This window comes from Ptychodera flava, assembly GCF_041260155.1.
Source record: "Ptychodera flava strain L36383 chromosome 23 unlocalized genomic scaffold, AS_Pfla_20210202 Scaffold_24__1_contigs__length_23054250_pilon, whole genome shotgun sequence".
NCBI lineage: Eukaryota > Metazoa > Hemichordata > Enteropneusta > Ptychoderidae > Ptychodera > Ptychodera flava.
This window is the reverse complement of record NW_027248278.1, coordinates 7,211,200-7,233,159: the sequence shown is the minus strand read 5'-3', so window position 1 is coordinate 7,233,159 and position 21,960 is coordinate 7,211,200. Positions and strand designations below refer to the sequence as shown.

At 37.1% G+C, this 21,960-nt stretch overlaps 1 protein-coding gene across 1 annotated transcript in view; it reads left to right on the top strand.

Annotated features, from left to right (window-relative positions):
- The first annotated feature begins 1,177 nt into the window (after positions 1-1,177).
- LOC139124510 (uncharacterized) overlaps positions 1,178-21,960 on the top strand; it is a 34,939-nt gene continuing 14,156 nt past the window's right edge. The window contains exon 1 of the mRNA XM_070690652.1: positions 1,178-1,363. Within this exon, the coding sequence (XP_070546753.1) occupies positions 1,216-1,363 (148 nt within the window). The 5' untranslated portion in view covers positions 1,178-1,215. The remainder of the gene's footprint in view (positions 1,364-21,960) is intronic.

Sequence of the window (21,960 nt, the reverse complement as noted above, 5' to 3'; positions counted from 1 at the left end):
CATGTCAAATCATGTCTTAGAATGTGTTGATAAAAATATCGTTTATTGTGCAAACTCGATCTTGTATGCAAGGTTGTTGCTTTGGGTAGAAGAGGCAGGACAGATGCTCTAGTTTTGTGTGGCAAAATTTATAAATCAAAAGCTAAAACTGTTGTCTCTTTAAGTAGGTCCAATTCGAGATGATCTAGTACAGTCCTATCAGCAATCTTCAAAAGTAAATATTTACGAATGATTTATTAGGTGTTTTGGAAGACTGCCCTCAATAATGACCAAAATCATACTATGTGACCAATATTGTTTCCATGGTAACCACAATACGTGCACGTTAAGGGCTGAGGTAGAAAATAGGCACAAAAGTGAAATATAGGTCACTGACAGCTTATTTGCAACAGTCAGTAAGATGTAACATCCATTTCATTCTGATTTCTTATTGTGGTATATTTTGAAGTTACCATAATGAAATGTAGTGCAATTAGAAATCTAGGTCATGCAACTAACGTTAGTAGCCCTATAGTATTGCTCGGTTCTTCCCAAGTTTCCAAATTTGCCATTTTACAAATAATGTGCCCCACCCTCTTTTTCCTTCAATTGCCGTGATTTTTTTGAGGATCCTAGGCCAACTATGGCCCCTCATTTTTCTCACTTAGCTCAAACACTGTTGATAAGTTCAAAATGGGGAAAAGAGGTGAATTTAAAAAGCTATGTACAGTAAAGTGAGATACCCATCTCTCAAGGTCAAGGTGTAAAAACATTCTACCTGGTGTGCAATCTACAGTGATGCGACAAAAGAGAGTACAGTTTAGGAAGACATCTAGTGCCTGTGATTCGGAAAATGGCAATGTCTTTGCTTGAGTAATTATTTGGTTTTTTCGATTTGTGACAAAATTTTAGTATGTGGTCTGCATTTTAAGAAGTTGTAAACAATCCCATTTAAGCAATAAAACAATGAATTATTCCTGCGATCCCTGTAATCGCTCGATTTTTTGTCATTCAAAAAAACTAACAAATTTACAAAACCTCTTGGAGCTTTACAGGCAAAAAAAAAACATCCATACAACTTGGCTTGCAATGCGTAGTGAGTGGCATCTCACGAATGACCCGATTGGTACGAAAGAGTATTTCCCGTCATGCTTTGCTGCGTATCAAGCAAAGGTCACCGACTTGACCTCTCATCGGACTCTTCCTTGTGTCGCCTGCTGCTGGGACTGATAAACAATGGACGCGGATTCTGATTTCGTGTTTTCTGTAAAGAGGAACGTAAATGTTTCATTCACAAAAGATCCTTATCCTGCGATGTCCGATGTCGACGACCGTCTGACCGCAGTGAAGAGATCGTCTGACGAACGGCCTGTTTGTTTTCAAGGTACATATTCATCATTTCGTTTGCGCTAGGAATTACACACTGCAAAATAATCAATTGATTCATTTTACCTGTTTGTTGTAATTCTTGAGGAAGCTGATCGTAGTACCGAAAATACTGGTGTTAAAAATGTCATTATGTCGATACGGATGCATTTATCCCACCGCCAATTGTTGTTGTTGTTGTTGTGATGGAAATTCCTCCTTCGCTATAGGAGCACCCTCTCTTGAGGTCTGTAGCAAGGTTAAAAGGAAACACAAAAACAGACAAGACACAATTACACACAAATAAAGAAAACAGGAGAACAGTTCAAATGGAAGCACTATTGTTCGAGCCTTTCAATCAGAGTGTTTCTTTCTGTGTGTAGGGCAAACAGTAACATCCGGGTTCTGTGCTCGAAAGTTCTGGTGAAATCTGGGTGTGGGTTGTGAATGATCTTTGATGAGTCCAGTATTAGCTGTGTCTTGAAGGCTGTGTCGTCTCTGGCAATCGAGATGATGTCATTATAGTTATGCTGTTGAAGAATTTGCTCCAATTTCCTCCAATGTTTTTCTCTGATGGCGTTTAGCTTGTAGCAGATTGCTATAAAATGCTCTCTATCCTCTGGTTCTTGAAAGCAGAGTTGACAGACAGCATTGACCTCATGTTGATTGAACTTTGCCCTATTGGCCTGAAGGATATAAGTTCCAGTTAGTAGTTTCGCTTTGATACAGGCTCGTTGTACATCTCTAGGACATGATGTTACAGATGACCAGACTTGATGAGGTTGAGATATCTTGCAAGCTGTAATGTTTAGATAGCGTAGTGACGATTTCGAATTCGCTTCATTGTGTAGTTGGTTTGTCCAGTAGGCACTAATGTTTGATTTTACCAGTTTCTTGAGTGTATATTTGGATATAGGTTCAAGAAGCATCTCTATAGGGTTTGGTAAGTTGTATTGGTTATGTATTGATTTGAGTTGTGCGAACCAGCTGTTCGATGGACTATTATTCAGTGCCAACTGTCTTCTGGCGAGTCTGTATTCAATAGTGTTCTGATTATGACATATGGAATTAAACAGTGAGATCATTTTCTTATGTATGAAAGCTTGAACAGGTTGAGTTCCTAATAACAATGTGTAGCAGAATCAGCGCATCTGGTCGGCAAATGTTGTAAATGCTTCAATTTTTGAGTTTGGAAAGTCTCTAGTTTGGCTATGTCAGAATTACGAATGATAGTTCCTTCAAGATTGTGAGTCATTCTTGGTATAATGTAGATATTCCATATGTGCACCGAGACTGTAGGTGAGACGCCATTGAAGCCATGTAACCCAGCTCCCATAAGACTGTATACGGTACTTCTAGCTAAAGCGATACGGTCTTCTGGATATACTGATTGCTGTAGATTTCTATTTAGGCCTAAATGTACTGTCTCTTGTGTTCTTTCTATTGGCGCATTATTGATTGAAGGTTTGCAGGCGTCTTGAGCATAAGTTAATTTTGCGGGGGCAAGCTGAACGGATGCACATTTTGCGGTATTAATTATTTGTCTATCTCTATTTATTGAATGTTGGATGATCTTAGTTTGAGCACGTTCTGAGTAGGTATCTTGTGTGAGTAAAGCAATGTCATCAGCACAGGTGGGAGCAGAGATGCTAATATCACCAATATGGAGGCCAAGTTGTGAAGATTGCAGGTCATCAAGGATTGTATTATTGTAGATCTTATAGAGTTCTGCAGAGAGCGAGCTTCCTTGTCTTGTACCCTGTAATAACGTGATCGGTGAGCTTATGTTGCTGTTCCATTTTATGTGGTTAAAGGCATCCTTGTATAAATCATTTATGAGCATCCAAAGTTGTCCCTGTACTCCACGTTGATAAAGTAGTTTTAATAGTTGTGCATGCCAGACAATGTCGAAGGCTTTATGAGCATCAAAAGTTGTTAATAAGAGATTTGATTTGTTTGTTTTCGCATATGCTTGTGCTTCGGTGATGAGGAGAGCTGTATTATTACAGGACGACTTCTCTGTAAAACCTCGTTGCAATTGATTTTGAGTGGGGGACAAAATTGGTTTTATACGAAGTAAAATAGCCTTTTCCAAAACTTTGCTGATTACTGGAAGAACTGGTATGTAGATGCATCCTGGGCTATAGATGGTATTTTATTCAAATGAAGTCTGCGTTGCCAAAATTATGCAAATGAGCTTACAATACGATTATATCATGTTTATTATGATCACGAAAGCCCGGAAGTCTTGCCAGCTCATTCAAGCAGATAAGTCGGTCACAGTGCAACTGGGTCAGCACAGGCTGGCTAGGCTAGCGGTCCAAACGATGGATACATATAGTGGAAAGACGGAACAGTAACTCAGAATATTTTAAAAAGAATAGCCATGAAATTTGAACTTCTTTTCCTATTTTTACCGCCTCTCACAACTCATGTGCAGATCTCTTCATGTAAAGGGAGAACCCTTTTTATTGTGGGGTGGGAGGGGGAATGCTCCATTTATCATTATGGGGGGGGGGGGGGTGAGGGGAATCAGCAATTTTTAGCTCACATTTGGTTATACCAATGTGAGGTTATCGTATAACCTGAAGTCGATGGCGTCTGTATGTATGTATGTATGTATATATGTATGTATGTACCGGTATGTATGTACGTATGTACAGTATGTCCGTCAACATCAAAAACACGCAAAACGCTGCACGTTTCAGCTTGGTATTTGGTATGTAGATGCATCCTGGGCTATAGATGGTATTTTATTCAAATGAAGTCTGCGTTGCCAAAATTATGCAAATGAGCTTACAAAATGTGAAAATGGTCAAGAATCAATAACTCAAGAACCACTGTTTAGATTGCTATGAAAATTTGTGTGCAAGTACCTTAGGTGAACCTTGTGCAGTTTTACGAATATTTTGAAGATATCCTTAATTTTGTATTTTTGCTGAACTTTTTAGTGATTTTTCTCATTTTCAGTAAAAATTCTTCGACTCTGAAACAGCCAGCCCAATTGCTCTCAAATTTGGATTGGATGTTTGCAAGGGTGTTACTCTTATAATTTGTTGAAATTATGACAAAAATGGGAAAATTACTATTTTGGAGCAATTTTGTCATTTTTGGTCAAAAAATCTTAAACGGTGTTTTCTTTTTAAAGCTCCTGGACAGAGAGCTTTTATATTTGGTACACTGACATACAGTGATGACAATAGTTAGATATGTGGAAATTGTCCTGAAATATACAAATTTGTATTTTCAAGACAATATTGTCATTTTTGGTCAAGAAAACTTGTTCTCAAAATTACTTGTTTGATAGCTTTGTAATTTGGTATAAAGTCCCAAGGGATGTTATCAGATAAATTTTCTGCTCAAAGTGTTGGGAAACCCCCAAATTTGTATATTTTAGGTAATTTGTGACCTTAAATGACCTACACCAACCCAGGATATGTTCTGAGACAGTTTCGAAGGCTGTGAACATAATTTTGTCATATTTGGTATCTATTTGTAGGAAAATTTGATCCAGAAAACAAAACTTAGGTGAATTTTTTCATTGCGGACCAATTTTTGCAACTTTTCTATGTAAGACACACAAGAGCTGATGAGAAATTTGGATCCAGGATAATTCCAGATGTTGTAATCACCGCCCACAGTGGAAGGCATTTCACTATCTGTAACTACCTTAAGTGCTGTTTACATTAGAATGATAACACTCATGGCATTAATTAAAAAATCCCTGAGGTTGTAAATACATTTCCTGTCATCTTGTGCAGCTGGCCTTATGTAATACCAAGGGGTGGAACATTTGATATTCAGGAGGGGTTAGGGTCTAGAAGATTGATGAGGTAGCATTACTCTTTTACCAGATCCCTTGTACATTTTTTTGCCCACTCCCACCTTTCTTTTTATCAAGCCTTCTCTGTCTACTTTTTGTTGTTGACATTTGCTTATGTATTTAGGATAGCTGCTTGTCCCATTGCTAAAGGTTGACCTGTTCCTAAAGATGACCGCCAGTACCTAAGTTGGAGACCTTATTAGCTTTCGTCATTCTTGTTTTTCCTGGTTTAAATATTTCTTGAATGGACCACTTCGAACCAAATGTGAGCCATATAGTCCGTGGCTGGGAGGGGCCCACCGTGACCCCCCCACATCCCTACTTCTTGGGTATTTTTTTGTTCTTTAGGACCTGCTGAACAAGAAAAAAGATGTTAACATTGGATATTTTGGGATGCACTACCTATCTGGGCTGGTTTTTGATTTGCATGTACCGCAAAAAATGGCGAAAAATGGGTAGGGGTAAGGGGTACTATATCCTCCCCTACATTGAGTAAACTAGCATGAAATAGCACAAACTATACATTTTTGGAAAGCTGAGATTCTGCTCTTTATGATAAATACCAACTTTAGCAAAATTAATTGTGTACATAGAATAGGACGACTTTAAAATGAATTTTTTTGACAATTTTGAAATTTTTTACCCAAAATACCATGTAACAATTGTGATTTACTTGTTATTAAGCAAAATTTTGACAGCTTTTTGTGTTTGAATTATTTATTCCCACATATTAAACAAGAAAAAAAGTGTTAACATTAGATATTTAACTATACACTACTTCTCTTGAGTCAATTTTGAATTGCGTGTATCTGTATGGGGTGTGCAAAAGCTAGGGGTAGGGTACAACATTCTTTCCTTGATGAAGTAAACTGGCTTGAAATGCCATATACCTTATAGTTTTAGAAAGCTTAGATACTGGTCTTTCTAAAATGCATAAAGTTTTAGTGAAAAAATATGACGTCATAGAATTGGATAACTTTAAATCGATTTTTTCTGGTAATTCAGTATTTTTAACGGGAAGAAAATACGATAACTATTGTTTCCTCCTTATGAAGCAAATCAAACACATTTATGGATGTTATTTACTAATTGCAATGCGCTGAAGAAGAAAATAAATGTCAAAATGGGGTATTTACCATGCATTATTGTCTCTAGTCACTAAAATAGCAAGTTTTGCTACATTGGTATATCGTGAATGGGCATTCTATTGTTATGCAATGAACTAATGCACAGCCTTAAAAAGAAGACTCGAAAACGTGCACACATAGTCCATTTGCCATTTCTCCTTCAAGTAAATAGATTATTGACGACTGTCTATTGTTATAATTTAATTTTTAAATATTTTTCTATAAAATAATTTTGTTTAAGGCGTATTTGGAAAATTGTCTATGCCTCCTTGTCTTACTTTATATACAGCAAGCATTACTAACAATCTGTTAGGCCGAGGCTAGAGGGGCGTCTACGTGCACCTCCCCCCTCACCCCACAGGATAACAAACCTGTAATTTTCAGAAGCCTTGGGATCCCTAGAATAAGAAATGGGATTTTAACAGACAAAATATAGGGACTCAATAGCTGTTACGGTCATGTTTTGAAGGGTACCACAAAATCACGATTTTGTGACCCACGTGGATTTTTGTCGAACCTGTCTTCTTGTACGTGATCTGCTGAGCTTTCTGTTTAACATGACCTAGGTTATGGGGTATCATTAGAAAGATGATTTATTCTTCTTGAAAATGGTATATAGCAATATGCAATATCTTCTATAGTTTTCATGAAATAGGGCCATAATTTACCCCATACCCCAAAGTTTTATGTCACAAATTACTGTCAAAACTAATCTAAATTCCACCAATTATTTACCTATACATAATACAAAAGGCAATACTGTGTATAAACTTTGTGTTATTTGCTACAGGTACATGTTAGAAACTTGGAATAAACTTTTAACAGAAAAAATATTGGGATCCTGTAGCTGTAACAGTCATATTTTGAAGGGTACCGAAAAATCACAGTATTACTGACTCGCATTCGTTTTTGTTAAACCTGTCTTCTTGTAAGTCTTCTGCTGAGCTTATTTTGAACATAACGAGGCCAATGGGGTACCATTAGAAAGTTAATTTACTCTTCTTTAAAATGATATGTTGCAATATGCAATATCTTCTATAGTTTTCATGAAATAAGATCAAAACTTACCCCATACTCCAACGTTTTATGTCGCAAATTACCATCAAAACTAATCTCAAATTCTACCAATTATTTTCCTAGACACATTACAAAAGGCAGTTCTTTGTATAAAATATATTTTATTTGGTACAGGGACATGTCAAAAATATGAGTTAGACTTTTAAGAGACAAAATATTGGTATTGAATGACTGTTACTGGCATGTTTTGAAGGGTACCGTGAAGTCAGAATATTACCGACTCGCATATGTTTTTGTTAAATGTGTCGTCTTGTAAGTTTTCTGCTGAGCTTACTTTTTACCATAGTCTAGATTATGGGCTGCCATTGGAAAGACAATTTATTTGGCTTTAAAATGACATATTGTAATATGCAATATCTTCTATAGTTTTTATGAAATAGGACCAAACCTTACCCCATACCCCAAAGTTTTATGTCACAAATTACTGTCAAAACTAATCTTAAATTCTACCAATTGTTTACCTAGACATTATACAAAGGGCAATGCTGTGTATCAAATTTGTTTTATTTGATACAGGTAAATGTTAGTAACTTGAAATAAATTTTTAACAGAAAAATATCCAGATGCTCTAGCTGTAACAGTCATATTTTGAATGGTACTGCAAAATCACAGTACTGCCAACTCGCATACATTTTTGTTAAACCTGTCTTCTTGTAAGTCTTCTACTTAGCTTACTTTTTAACATAATATAATAAGTTGGGTATCATTAGAAAGGTAATTTACTCTTCTTTAAAATAATATATTGCAATATGCAATATCTTTTATAGTTATCATGAAATAGGACCACAACTTATCCCATACCCCAAAGTTTTATATTCCAAATTACCGTCAAAACTAATCTCAAATTCTGACAACAATTGACCGGGACATAATATAAAGGGCAATGATTTGTATTAAATTTAGTATATTTGCTTTAGGTTCATGTTAGAAACTTGAAACGAACTTTTAACAGAAAAAATTGAAACGAACTTTTAACAGAAAAAATATTGTGATGCTGTAGCTGTAACAGTCATATTTTGAAGGCTACCACAAACTCACAGTATTGCCAACATACGTTTGGTTAAAGCTGTCTTATTATAAGTCATCTGCTGAGCCTATTTTTCAACATAACCCGGCCATTGAGGTATCGTTAGAAAGGTAATTTTTTCTTCTTTGATATGACATATTGTAATATATAATATCTTCTTAAGTATTCAGGAAATAAGACCAAAACTTACCCAACACCCCTAAGTTTATATTGCAAATCACTATCACTACTAATCTCAAATTCTACCAAACTTTTACCTAGACATACTACAAAAGGCAATGATTTGTATGAAATCTGTTTTATTTGCTACAGAGACATGTTACAAATATTAGATAGACTTTTAACAGACAAAATATTGGGAATGAATGGTTGTTGCTGTCATGTTTTGAAGGGTACTGTAAAGTCTCAGTCTTGCCCACTCGTATGTGTTTTTGTTAATGTGTCATCTTGTAAGTCATCTGCTGAGCTTACTTTTACTCTAACCTATCTTATAGGCTATCGTTGGAAAGAAAATTTATTTTGCCTTAAAGTGACATATTGTAATATGAAATATCTTTAATAGTTTTCATGAAATAGGACCAGACTTACCCCATATCCCAAATTCGCAAACTTCAAAGTTTTCGAACAGATGTTTGCAAATAAAACCAAGGGCTGGGGTAAGTTTTTTGCCATTTCATTACAACTTCAGATGATAATGCACTTTATCATATGCTAAAATAAAGAGTGATAAAAGCTTTGTAATGATACCCTATAATCTGCGTTACGGATTAAAATAAAGGTTGGCAGATAAATTTCATGGAAACTTGTTTAATAAAATTTCACGGGTTTCAGCAACATATATCCTGCTATCCTTCAAACTATGATGCTAACAGCTATTAAATCACAATAATTATCCTGTAATGGTATCTTTCATTGTTGGAAATGTCTCTGTAACAAATAAATAGGTTTCATACAAAGTTTGTCTTTTTTATAAAATTATCGAAATTAAATGCTAGTTTTGACAGTAATATACACATAAAACTTTGGGGTATGGGGTAAGGTTTGGTCCTATTTCATAAAACTATAGAAGATATTGCATATTACAATATGTCATTTTAAGCCAAATAAATTGTCTTTCCAATGGCAGCCCATAATCTAGACTATGGTAAAAAGTAAGCTCAGCAGAAAACTTACAAGACGACACATTAACAAAAACATGTGCGAGTCGGTAATATTCTGACTTTACGGTACCCTTCAAAACATGCCAGTAACAGTCATTCAATACCAATATTTTGACTCTTTAAAGTCTAACTCATATTTTTGACATGTCCCTGTACCAAATAAAATATATTTTATACAAAGAACTGCCTTTTGTAATGTGTGTAGGAAAATAATTGGTAGAATTTGAGATTAGTTTTGATGGTAATTTGCGACATAAAACGTTGGAGTATGGGGTAAGTTTTGATCTTATTTCATGAAAACTATAGAAGATATTGCATATTGCAACATATCATTTTAAAGAAGAGTAAATTAACTTTCTCATGGTACCTCATTGGCCTCGTTATGTTCAAAATAAGCTCAGCAGAAGACTTACAAGAAGACAGGTTTAACAAAAACGAATGCGAGTCAGTAATACTGTGATTTTTCGGTACCCTTCAAAATATGACTGTTACAGCTACAGGATCCCATATTTTTTCTGTTAAAAGTTTATTCCAAGTTTCTAACATGTACCTGTAGCAAATAACACAAAGTTAATACACAGTATGCCTTTTGTATTATGTATAGGTAAATAATTGGTGGAATTTAGATTAGTTTTGACAGTAATTTGTGACATAAAACTTTGGGGTATGGGGTAAATTATGGCCCTATTTCATGAAAACTATAGAGATATTGCATATTGCTATATACCATTTTCAAGAAGAATAAATCACCTTTCTAATGATACCCCATAACCTAGGTCATGTTAAACAGAAAGCTCAGCAGATCACGTACAAGAAGACAGGTTGACAAAAATCCACGTGGGTCACAAAATCGTGATTTTGTGGTACCCTTCAAAATATGACCGTAACAGCTATTGAGTCCCTATATTTTGTCTGTTAAAATCCCATTTCTTATTCTAGGGATCCCAAGGCTTCTGAAAATTACAGGTTTGTTATCCTGTGGGGTGAGGGGGGGAGGTGCACGTAGACGCCCCCTCTAGCCTCGGCCTAACAGATTGTTAGTAATGCTTGCTGTATATAAAGTAAGACAAGGAGGCATAGACAATTTTCCAAATACGCCTTAAACAAAATTATTTTATAGAAAAATATTTAAAAATTAAATTATAACAATAGACAGTCGTCAATAATCTATTTACTTGAAGGAGAAAGTGGCAATGTGACTATGTGTGCACGTTTTCGAGTCTTCTTTTTAAGGCTGTGCATTAGTTCATTGCATAACAATAGAATGCCCATTCACGATATACCAATGTAGCAAAACTTGCTATTTTAGTGACTAGAGACAATAATGCATGGTAAATACCCAATTTTGACATTTATTTTCTTCTTCAGCACATTGCAATTAGTAAATAACATCCATAAATGTGTTGATTGCTTCATAAGGAGGAAACAATAGTTATCGTATTTTCTTCCCGTTAAAAATACTGAATTACCAGAAAAAATCGATTTAAAGTTATCCAATTCTATGACGTCATATTTTTTCACTAAAACTTTATGCATTTTAGAAAGACCAGTATCTAAGCTTTCTAAAACTATAAGGTATATGGCATTTAAGCCAGTTTACTTCATCAAGGAAAGAATATAAGGAAGATGTTGTACCCCTACCCCTAGCTTTTGCACACCCCATACAGATACCGCAATTCAAAATTGACTCAAGAGAAGTAGTGTATAGTTAAATATCTAATGTTAACACTTTTTTCTTGTTTAATATGTGGGAATAAATAATTCAAACACAAAAAGCTGTCAAAATTTTGCTTAATAACAAGTAAATCACAATTGTTACATGGTATTTTGGGTAAAAAATTTCAAAATTGTCAAAAAAATTCATTTTAAATCGTCCTATTCTATGTACACAAATTAATTTTGCTAAAGTTGGTGTTTTCATAAAGAGCAGAATCTCAGCTTTCCAAAAATGTATAGTTTGTGCTATTTCATGCTAGTTTACTCAATGTAGGGGAGGATATAGTACCCCCTACCCCTACCCATTTTTCGCCATTTTTTGCGGTACATGCAAATCAAAAACCAGCCCAGATAGGTAGTGCATCCCAAAATATCCAATGTTAACATCTTTTTTCTTGTTCAGCAGGTCCTAAAGAACAAAAAAAATACCCAAGAAGTAGGGATGTGGGGGGGGTGCACGGTGGGCCCCTCCAGCCCACGGACTAATAAGTGTCCTTGACGGTATTTTTTCCAGTAGTCAGTCCTGCATCGAATTATTTTTTGTTTATGCAAAAGCAATACAATCTGCTGGAACAAGTTTGTTTTTCTCAAGCAATCAAAGAATCAAATTATTTGTTTTCTCCATCACCTGTCGACGATGACAGTTTTATTTAAATCTTCCACCACTGTGAAATCAAAATGCTTTCTCCTAATTATACAGCTTGTATTTACTCTTCAGTCAATTATTTAGAGAAATCTGTGAACCACATATATGTACTTATCGCTTTGCAAAGCTCTTGCTAGCTCTACTATAGACTGTAGTGTATAGAAGCTATTGGGATGGGTATCCGTCTGGCTTCCGTCGTCAGTCTGTATGTGTCACTGTGTACGTATGTATGTATGTCCGTTTTTGAGGATGTCCGTCCTTTCAAATATCTTGAGAACTGCAGTACATACTGATTTGATATTTGTTGTGTACTGGTAGATGCAAAATATGATTATGAGAAACTATTTTTTTATTTTTTGATATTGTTGAATATGCAAATTAGTGCAAAAAAGGCGTTTTTTGTAAAAAATCTTCTTCTTCATAACCTCTGGTCAGAGAGCTTTAATATTTGGTATACAGGTCCCTAGGTGGGTAATCCAACTTAGATTTGTTCAAATTGTGATGAAATATGCAAATCTGTATTTTTAAGGAATTTTTTTGACGTTTTTGGTCAAAAATTTATTTCATCGAAGCCACTTGTCTGACAGCTTTGATATTTGGTATACAGATCCCTAGGATGACCTTAGTGAGATAATTTCATACAGTCAGGAAATACTTAATTTTGTATCCATGTCTATAGTAGCTTCAGGGACTTTGGTCCAATGTTTACTCATTCATTGTGTCACAGGGACTTTGGCCCTATGTTTACTCATTGTGTCACAGGGACTTTGGCCCTATGTTTACTCATTGTGTCACAGGGACTTTGGCCCTATGTTTACTCATTGTGTCACAGGGACTTTGGCCCTATGTTTACTCATTGTGTCACAGGGACTTTGGCCCTATGTTTACTCATTGTGTCACAGGGATTTTGGCCCTATGTTTACTCATTGTGTCACAGGGACTTTGGCCCTATGTTTACTCATTGTGTAACAGGGACTCTGGCTCTGTGTCACAGGGACTTTGGCCCTATGTTTACTCATTGTGTCACAGGGACTTTGGCCCTATGTTTACTCATTGTGTCACAGGGACTTTGGCCCTATGTTTACTCATTGTGTCACAGGGAGTTTGGCCCTATGTTTACTCATTGTGTCACAGGGACTTTGGCCCTATGTTTACTCATTGTGTCACAGGGACTTTGGCCCTATGTTTACTCATTGTGTCACAGGGACTTTGGCCCTATGTTTACTCATTGTGTCACAGGGACTTTGGCCCTATGTTTACTCATTGTGTCACAGGGACTTTGGCCCTATGTTTACTCATTGTGTCACAGGGACTTTGGCCCTATGTTTACTCATTGTGTCACAGGGACTTTGGCCCTATGTTTACTCATTTTGTCACAGGGACTTTGGTCCTATGTTTACTCATTTTGTCACAGGGACTTTGGCCCTATGTTTACTCATTGTGTCACAGGGACTTTGGCCCTATGTTTACTCATTGTGTCACAGGGACTTCGTGAAGCAACAAGTCAATGAAGCCGTTGTGGCGCAAACCGTAGAAGTCTGCTACCTCCATGTGAAAACATTGTGTAAATTGAGGCTTTGCTTTGCCATATCGGTAAACAAGCAACTGTAGGTGTTTATATGTAGTAAATTATGTTTGTATAGCATTCTCCTCAGCTTGGAAAAAACAGAGGAATAATCCGTTTACACATCAATACATAAATTGCATATTTTTTTGTTTGAAAATATATTCCTTTTTGCAGTTATTTTCATATGAATAATGAATAAACTGCTCCAAACACAGGGGGGTGGCCCATCCCTAAAAATCCCCTTGTGGAGAACTCTGGGTATGGCGTAATGCTTTCCTCTGTATCCAGTAGATTTCCATACTGGATTTAATAACCATGGATGTAGGTAGATGTGAATGAAATTTCATATCAGTTATCTCTGATGAGTCACCATATCTGCTGCCTGTATCTCTAAAATACTTTAAAATACCTTTAGAATGAATGTAAATTGCTTGGCTTCATATATTAAACTGTTTCGTTGTGAAAACTCTACCAGTGCAGTATTAACGAGTGTATTCACGTGATCCACAAGTTTCTGTCTTATCGCAATCTTTGTATGAACTAGATACCACTTTTTTATCTGACTGCCGGCAATGTTAAAGTGGCACTGTCTCGTTGTAATATCTTTTAAACACGATATTTTTAAATCTCTCTGTTTACATTTGACACTACTTTGATCTTGTGAAATCTACCGTACATAAAACTGTCAAGCCTTGCTATTTGATGGGCCACTGAAATTTTAAGTTCAGAAAATTGAACTTTTGTCAATATATCATTCTTGTAAGTTGTAATCTGAGCTAGGTAGTACCAACACATACATGTAGGGTACCGTACATTGTAGTGGCCCTAGACTGTTGACAGTCCCTATGTGCCTTTTCTCTTCTATTATTGCTATAGTCTCCTGCACATACAGGGAAGGAAAATAACGCAAGCATGAACATAACCATAAGTGCTGAAGACGTATCTTCTGCACTCGCAGTCATGCCTGCGGCATTCCCAGCTTGTGCCTTAGCGGCTGTACCGGGTATGCATGCGAACCCAAACCCCCCTCCATATGTGCAAGAGACTATAGCAATGCAAAAGAAACGGCACAAGGGACTGTCGACAATCTATAGTGGCCACACTTTGCATCTTGCGGATTCCGTAAGATGGTAGCAATCAGTACATGAATACGTCAGAAATGTCCGGTCTAAGGAGCCCTGTTCAGCCTTGAAACTGGTATCTTTTCTTTCTCTAAAGTTGACATGATCTGTCCTTGATTTCAGGGTCAAATATTGACTTAGGTCAAAAAAAAAATCGTGCTATTCTGATAACATGGTTTCAAAAATAGGGTAGGTAGGTAAGGAATTTTTTTTTCAATATTTCTTTTTTATTTTTAGATATGCATTATTCAGGGGTTCAAACCCTGTAGCTCTTAACAGTTCCATCATGAGATCGGATACTGGTTGACGTGTATGATGTTTGAATGTCATAGAAACTGAACTGGCTTAATCGTAATCTTTGACAGGAAACAGTACTTTAAAGCACAGTCAAGTTTCAGACCTGCTTTCAGAACTTGAAATGCATTAACCGTTTAACGGTTTTCTTGGCTCTCGTAATTCCTCAACCTCTTGCAGTTGCTCAAAACAAAAGCAAATGTACTTCACGCTGAACTTCATTGTAGCGTCCCCAACATGGATATTCATCTGCTGGACTTCAAACCACGGCTAAGCCACAGTACTGGCACATTCAACTCAAGAGTGTTTTTTACATAGAGAAAACCCTGGGTGGTTTTCCTAAGAATCTGTTTGAAAGTCTGTTTCCCATTTACAGCGGACAACAATGATCTTTCCTCGCTGTGATTGCATTTGCGAAATGTATGTAAATACAGTATATTGCTGGCCACTATATTGTTTGTAACATAATGTAAGTGCTAAGTTTTGACATGATTTTCTCTTTATTTCTCGCGTGCGTGATTTTACAGGTTTTTTCTTCCTTTTATTATACTCCAGCGTCTATGTACCGGTAGTTCTAAAAAGTCTAGGGACGGCGAGTAAAAAAATTGGGTAGTCAGGTTATCAGAACAGCACAATTATTTTTTTTGCCCTAGCATCGAAGTAAGATGTATGAAAATGTGTTACAAAGAGGACAACAGGTTTAGTATTATCTGTTCTATCTAAAAGAAACTAGTGAATCTTTTGCTGTGTTTATCTTCAGATTGTTTGCTGTTTGGCCTGACTTACAGAAATACCTTAGCCAGAGTCCAAACACTTCACGCCAAAACCAGGTTGTCCCACCACCTTGCCCCAAACATATTTCATGCCAAAATAATCTCGTTCCAAGTGCCATTTTGTTCCACACCACTTCAGCCGGAGCATCACCTCAGCCCGAAACCATTTCACCCTGGTGACTTTATAATGTACAAATACACCTCCAAGCAAGTAATAGGACTGATCAAGCTTAGTTTATCTCAAGGAAATTCTATTGAGTTGCGATGTGCAGTCTACCTGTGCTGTATTTCTGAACTAATTCACAACACAACCTATGTCCCTGAACCGGTTTTGGGAACACCTGCAAAATAGATCATTTAGTTTATCATGCACGGCACACAAGGAATCAACTGCCTTACGCATGAGTTTGTGTCAATCATTTCTGTCATTTGGAAGCAAACTCTCCTATCCTTGATAAGACCTGACTTTGTTGTACCGGTACACAAGTAAATCACGGCTATCAGAATCTGGAATGGCCAAAATAAGTAAATTCTCTGTTTTGCGTCCACCCAAACTTCCAAAAGGTACCGGTAGGCTGGTAATTGGTTAAAAACACACACACACACAGTACATTTCACCATAGACCCTTGTGAAAAAAGGTCTACCGGTAAGATTTCACACAAAACCAGTTTCCATCATTTGACAGTTTTCTCTTCCAACTTTCACGTACCTGTAGAGAGCTAATGTTTCTGCAGGGTACTGTCTTATATCTCTACATACTTCAGTAGTTGTAATATACTTGCTGTGAGAAAATGTTTTTTTCCCAATGTAACTTTATGGCTTAATTGCTTTTGTGGCAAAATATCACCAATGACGGTGAATTCTGCAAGAAAAGTCTGTTTGTTTCCCAGAAAAAAAACCTCTGAAAACATATGCAGTTAAAGAGGGCGTGAATGCAAAACAAAGAATTTACTTACTCTGGCCTTATGATGATTGACATAAAACTGATACAGTATAAGTAGCTTTTCATTCTTTGTAAGCCATGATGGACTTACTGATCTATAAACCAGTTCAAGGACATACTGGTAGACTGTTGGGTAAACCAGTATAGAAGGACAGTGAGGTCATACAAGAGGCAAGAGTTCTCAAAGTAACAAAGTTTGCCTGACAGGTTTATAGGATGGCATTTAGGGGGCAGGGTACTCCCATAGAAAGGTACACATGGGTATGTACCACCCAAAAAATGGGTAACTTTTCAGGAAAAGTTCAGTAATCATAGATCAATTTTTCGTCCGAAAATTCTAAAACATGGTGAAACGAGAGGCAAGAGTTCTCAGAGTAACAGAGTTTGCCTGACGGGTTTATAGGATGGCACTTTGGGGACAGGGTACTCCCATAGAAAGGTACACATGGGTATGTGCCACCCAAATGGGTAGCTTTTCAGGAAAAGATCCGTAAACATACCGTAGATCAATTTTTCATCCGAAAATTCAGAAACACGGTTGAAAATGATTACAAAGGAAATGTCCCCACACTTTAGCAAAACCTTTTCATGTAATGGAATAACTGTAACTGCTCCTAAAAATTGTCACGAAAATCTCTAACAAGGGGAGAACCATTTGATTTTGGGGGGGGTATGGAGGAAATGGGTATGGGAGCAAATTTTTTTTTCCTGTCACAGTGACAGCAATTTTTTTTTTTCTACTGTCAGAGCTGCATCAATTTTTTTTTTCAAATGGAGTAGCAATGCAAATTTTTTTTCTTTGTCATCAAGTTTGTGATGCGTTGTATATAAGGGAGCCGTCATTATTTACGGCCTGAAACTCAGAAATTTCAAGTGACCCCCCCCCCCCCCCCCCCCCCCCCCCCCCCCCCCCCCCCCCCCCCCCGTCAACCATGATGAATTTGAGTAACTCCCCTCTCTAACTCTGAAATTTTGACTGATCCCCCCACTTAGAAAAGTTAAATACAAATACATGTATTTGTAAAATTTACAAAATACAGCAATTTAACAGTAAAGACCTTTGAAATCCTGATGTACTCTGCTAGACTATCATCAGTTATCTCATGATGGTTCAAAAAAGGTGAACCCATCAAAATGAAATTGCAAGTCACAATAAAATAAAGATATAAAAGCTCACGCAGTATCTAACCATATACTATAGTATATTGTTTAATTGGATGGGTATTATGACAAGGTTTTCACTAGGATATCTGACCGGGCAGAATTTGAAAGTACAGGGGGAGAACACGTGAGAGGCTTAGGGGGAAAGTGTCACAGGGGCTTTCCCCTATCTTGCATGGAAAGTTTAAGATATTGATGTGTGCAATGGTGCAGTCTGGTGCGATCTGAGAGGTGTTTTTTAATTTTTTTTTTACTAAGTGAAACTGTTAGAACACCCCAAGGGGGAGAGCACGAGAGGGGGTTTCCCCCCTTCGTATTGGAAATTTTGGGAAATTGATGTGTTTAATGGTGCAATCTGAGAGGAGTTTCAGGTTATTTTGCATTTGGTAAAACTGTTTGAAAATGACATTGAACACTGCAATATTTTTACATTTTATGCATGATCAGTGTTTGTGTCACAATATTCAACAACCAAACAATGACAATACAATTTGTGAAAAACAGTTCTGTTTGCCAGAGATTGAAGATAAATAAATATACAGGAACGGAATCTTGTGACCCTCTTGTGTCATTTCTCCAGCTGCCAGCTTCTAATGAAAAGCATGAATATGGTATGTTTAACTGTCAAAATGGTCATTGAACTGAGGTAAATGAAAACATGTTTCTGTGATAATAAAGGATGAATTCACAACAGTTCAGTTTTGTCCTAGATCCTGTGAAAATTTTGAGAAATTGATGTGCGCCACGGTGCAGTGTAGTGCAATCCGATAGGTATTTTAAATTTGTCTTTTACCAGTAAAACTGTTAGAAGACCCAAGGGGGGGAGAGCACGAGAGGGGGTACCCCCCTCTCGCATTGAAAATTTTGAGAAATGGATGTGTGCAATGGTGCAATCTGAGATGTGTTTCAATTTATTTCGCCAAAATATATTGAGTAACCCGTCCCCTTCTTCCTCTCCACATTTTGAGTAACGCCCCTTAAGTTTCAATTTTTTTAGTGACCCTCTCCCTTGTATTTCATTACATTTGTTGTTCCTCAATTTTTCATTGTCAACTTGTACATCTTCCTAATATATTTATATTGAGAGAATACTATATTGATTTTAACACTAGTTTATTGACTCCTGTCTTGTGTTTTAAAATTTTCACAATTTACAGAAGTCAAAAAGTCCCCTTTAGATAGTGCCTATGCCATTGAGATATTGCAACAGAAATCCTGAAATATGATTTCTTGGGTCAGGAAAGGGAAGGAAAACATTGAGTGCACTGAGGTGTAAGTAGACCTATGTAGTGCATGCTCATATCATAAGTGCTGGGAAAAAAACATAAGAATTGCTTGTGGTAAAAACATTTGCGCCGCCTATGGCGGCGCGCCGGCAAAGTATACATGAGAATAGGGTTTCCCAAATTTTGCTAATTTCTGGTGCATTGTGACAATTTTTTTTTTCACTTCTGTCTGTTATGACAATTTTTTTTTTCTCAGGCCATGGCAGGATCAATTTTTTTTTTCTTCTATCTCACCTGGCGACAAATTTTTTTTCTCAAAATCCTCCATACCCCCCCCCCAGAAATCAAATGGTTCTCCCCTAAGGGGTCAATTGTTGCAATATCACATTACATGGGCTGATGTTTTCAAGTGTGACAGTAAACCACATATGAACATATTGGGAGTAAACCCTTAGGACAGCTAAGCAGGCAAAACTGCTCTTTTAATAGCTAATTACATTTATCGGAAGGACCAACAGCTTAAAGGGGCAGTCTTCAATCCCTGGTTCTCATATTAGTAGTTGTTGTTGACATTGACCTGTTTATTTGATTTTAGTCCTTTGTTCTCCTGTAAAATCTTTGCACAGTTAATTGTCAATTTGCTCAGAGACAAAGCTGATATAAAAACCTGCCCCTTTAACTCCCACAGTTTTCTGATAAATGGGCCGAGGACGTTTAATAAAAAAATGGGTTACCGGTAATTGTCAGGGGCACTCCTGGAGCTTAATGAACGACCATTGCGTTAATTTGGTAGGGTGAACTACCGTAAGTACTCACAAAAGTTTATTTTTAGTTGATGCTTATAGAAACAGACAGTGACAAATAAAGAGTAAGATGTTGCAGAATACCTTTTCTTGAAAGTTCTTTTTCCTGTTTTTATCTTTTACTGCAAATTCTGACAAATCCACCTGCACCTCAGAAGAACACAATGTTACACAATCTCTGATCTTTAAATGACCTTATACACGCATGCATGCATAAACATATAACTGAACCCATGATGCAATTTAAGAAGATAGCTAGTCATAAACTGCTACAATGTCTCAAATTCTATCTCTGGATCATTCCACTTGCAGTTGTTTTCAGTACAGTGGGAATGTATGGTGGAAATGGCTGCAGTCAGGAAGCCAGAAGCCTCAATATTTTTATTTTTTTGCCGCACAACAGCTCATTGGTACTTTTTAGTGTAAGGGGAAGGCAAACTGAGATGTTACTGGTAAAGATCAAGCAAAACTAAAATCCAAAATAAGCACCCACCCCCAAAATAATTACCCATATGTACGGTAGATTGGCCTGTTATCAGAAAGCTTTGGTACCAGTACCCAATAGTTTCTCTGCTGAATTGCAGTGAATCTAGACTCCATAAAATCTGTGAATACAACTAGTTTTGGAATAGAGTCATCACAATATGGTAGAGTTATTTTAAGATCTTGCTTTTGCAACGCTATAAGACTTGTCTTCTTGTAAATCGAGCTAGCTCAGCTTAATAGTTTACCTGTAGACTACCATGAGAAGTGATCTGATCACTAATGAACTAGTTTACGGACAAATTTATATCCCTGTACCAGTTTAACCCTGCCACCCCTGTTTAACGAGAACCCTGCCACCCCCGTTTAACGAGTACAGATTGACACCAACCATTTAAAACAATGGTGTTGGGCCGGACCATGCTGAAGAAAAGGAGAAAAACTAGCTAAGAAATGTAGTGAAATGCCTCTCATCTAATTTTGTGGCAATCATTTCTGTCCTTGAGCCACAAACTATTGTGGATGGTACCAGGATAACCCATGCTGGACTTACAGATCTTTCACAGGTATTTCCTAAACCAATTCAAGGACATACTGCTAGATTGTTCAGTAAACCAGTTCAGAAGGACAGGGAGGTCAAACGAGAGGCAAGAGTTCTCAAAGTAACAGAGTTTGCCTGACGGGTTTATAGGATGGGGTTTGGGGGGGGCAGGGTACTCCCATGAAAAGGTATACACGGGTATGTGCCACCCAAATGGGTCACTCTTCATGAAAAGTTCGGTAAACATAAACTTTTCATCAAAAAAACCTCAAATATAGTTGATAATGATAATGAAGGGAATGTCCCCATGATTGAGGAAAACATTTACTTGTACATGTACTAGAATAACAGCAAATGTTACTAAAAATTATCTAGAAAATTCCTAGCAATGGGTCAGATGTAAACATTACAGGTACATGAGTTAACATTTTTAAGTGTGACGGCACACCACTTATGGAAATATTGAGCCCCTTGGACCTCTTAGCAGGCAAAACTGCTGTGTTTTACTAACTAATTACATTTACCGGTATAGACAAAGGACCAACAGCTTAAAGGGGCAGTCTTCAATCCCTGGTTCTTGCATTAGTTGTTGTTGACACTGGTTGTTAATGTGATTTTAGTTCTTTTTTCCTCCTCTGCAGGGCTTGACAATTCCTATCGCCCGACGCCCGGGACAAGTGAAATTTACGTTCGGGCAAGTCAAAAATAAAATCTGGTCGCCCGCCGGACAAGTTGTTTATACAACTTCTGGCGCAATCAACGCGAACCTAAGTTGCGGTTTGTGCACGTGTCGCCCGATTTGCGTTGTAGTTCACACAAAATAAATGTCAATCACTGACTTTTTAGATACCTGAATTTTTCGATGATCGACATGATATTGTTTCATCGTCCAATTAAAAAGTCGCTTAAAATTTGGCGTAAACAGCATTTCTTTGTTGTATGCTGACTGCTCCGCCCCAACAAATTAGGTAAAAAATTGCAAAACCCAATGCCATAGTGCTTATCGGCGATCGACCGTGCAGTACTTCACAATCATTTATGCGGCCTCGCGAGGTAGACGAACATTGTTGGCAGATAGTTTGTGGAGTGATCGCTGTAAATATGAGTATTTTACGGTAATATTTCCA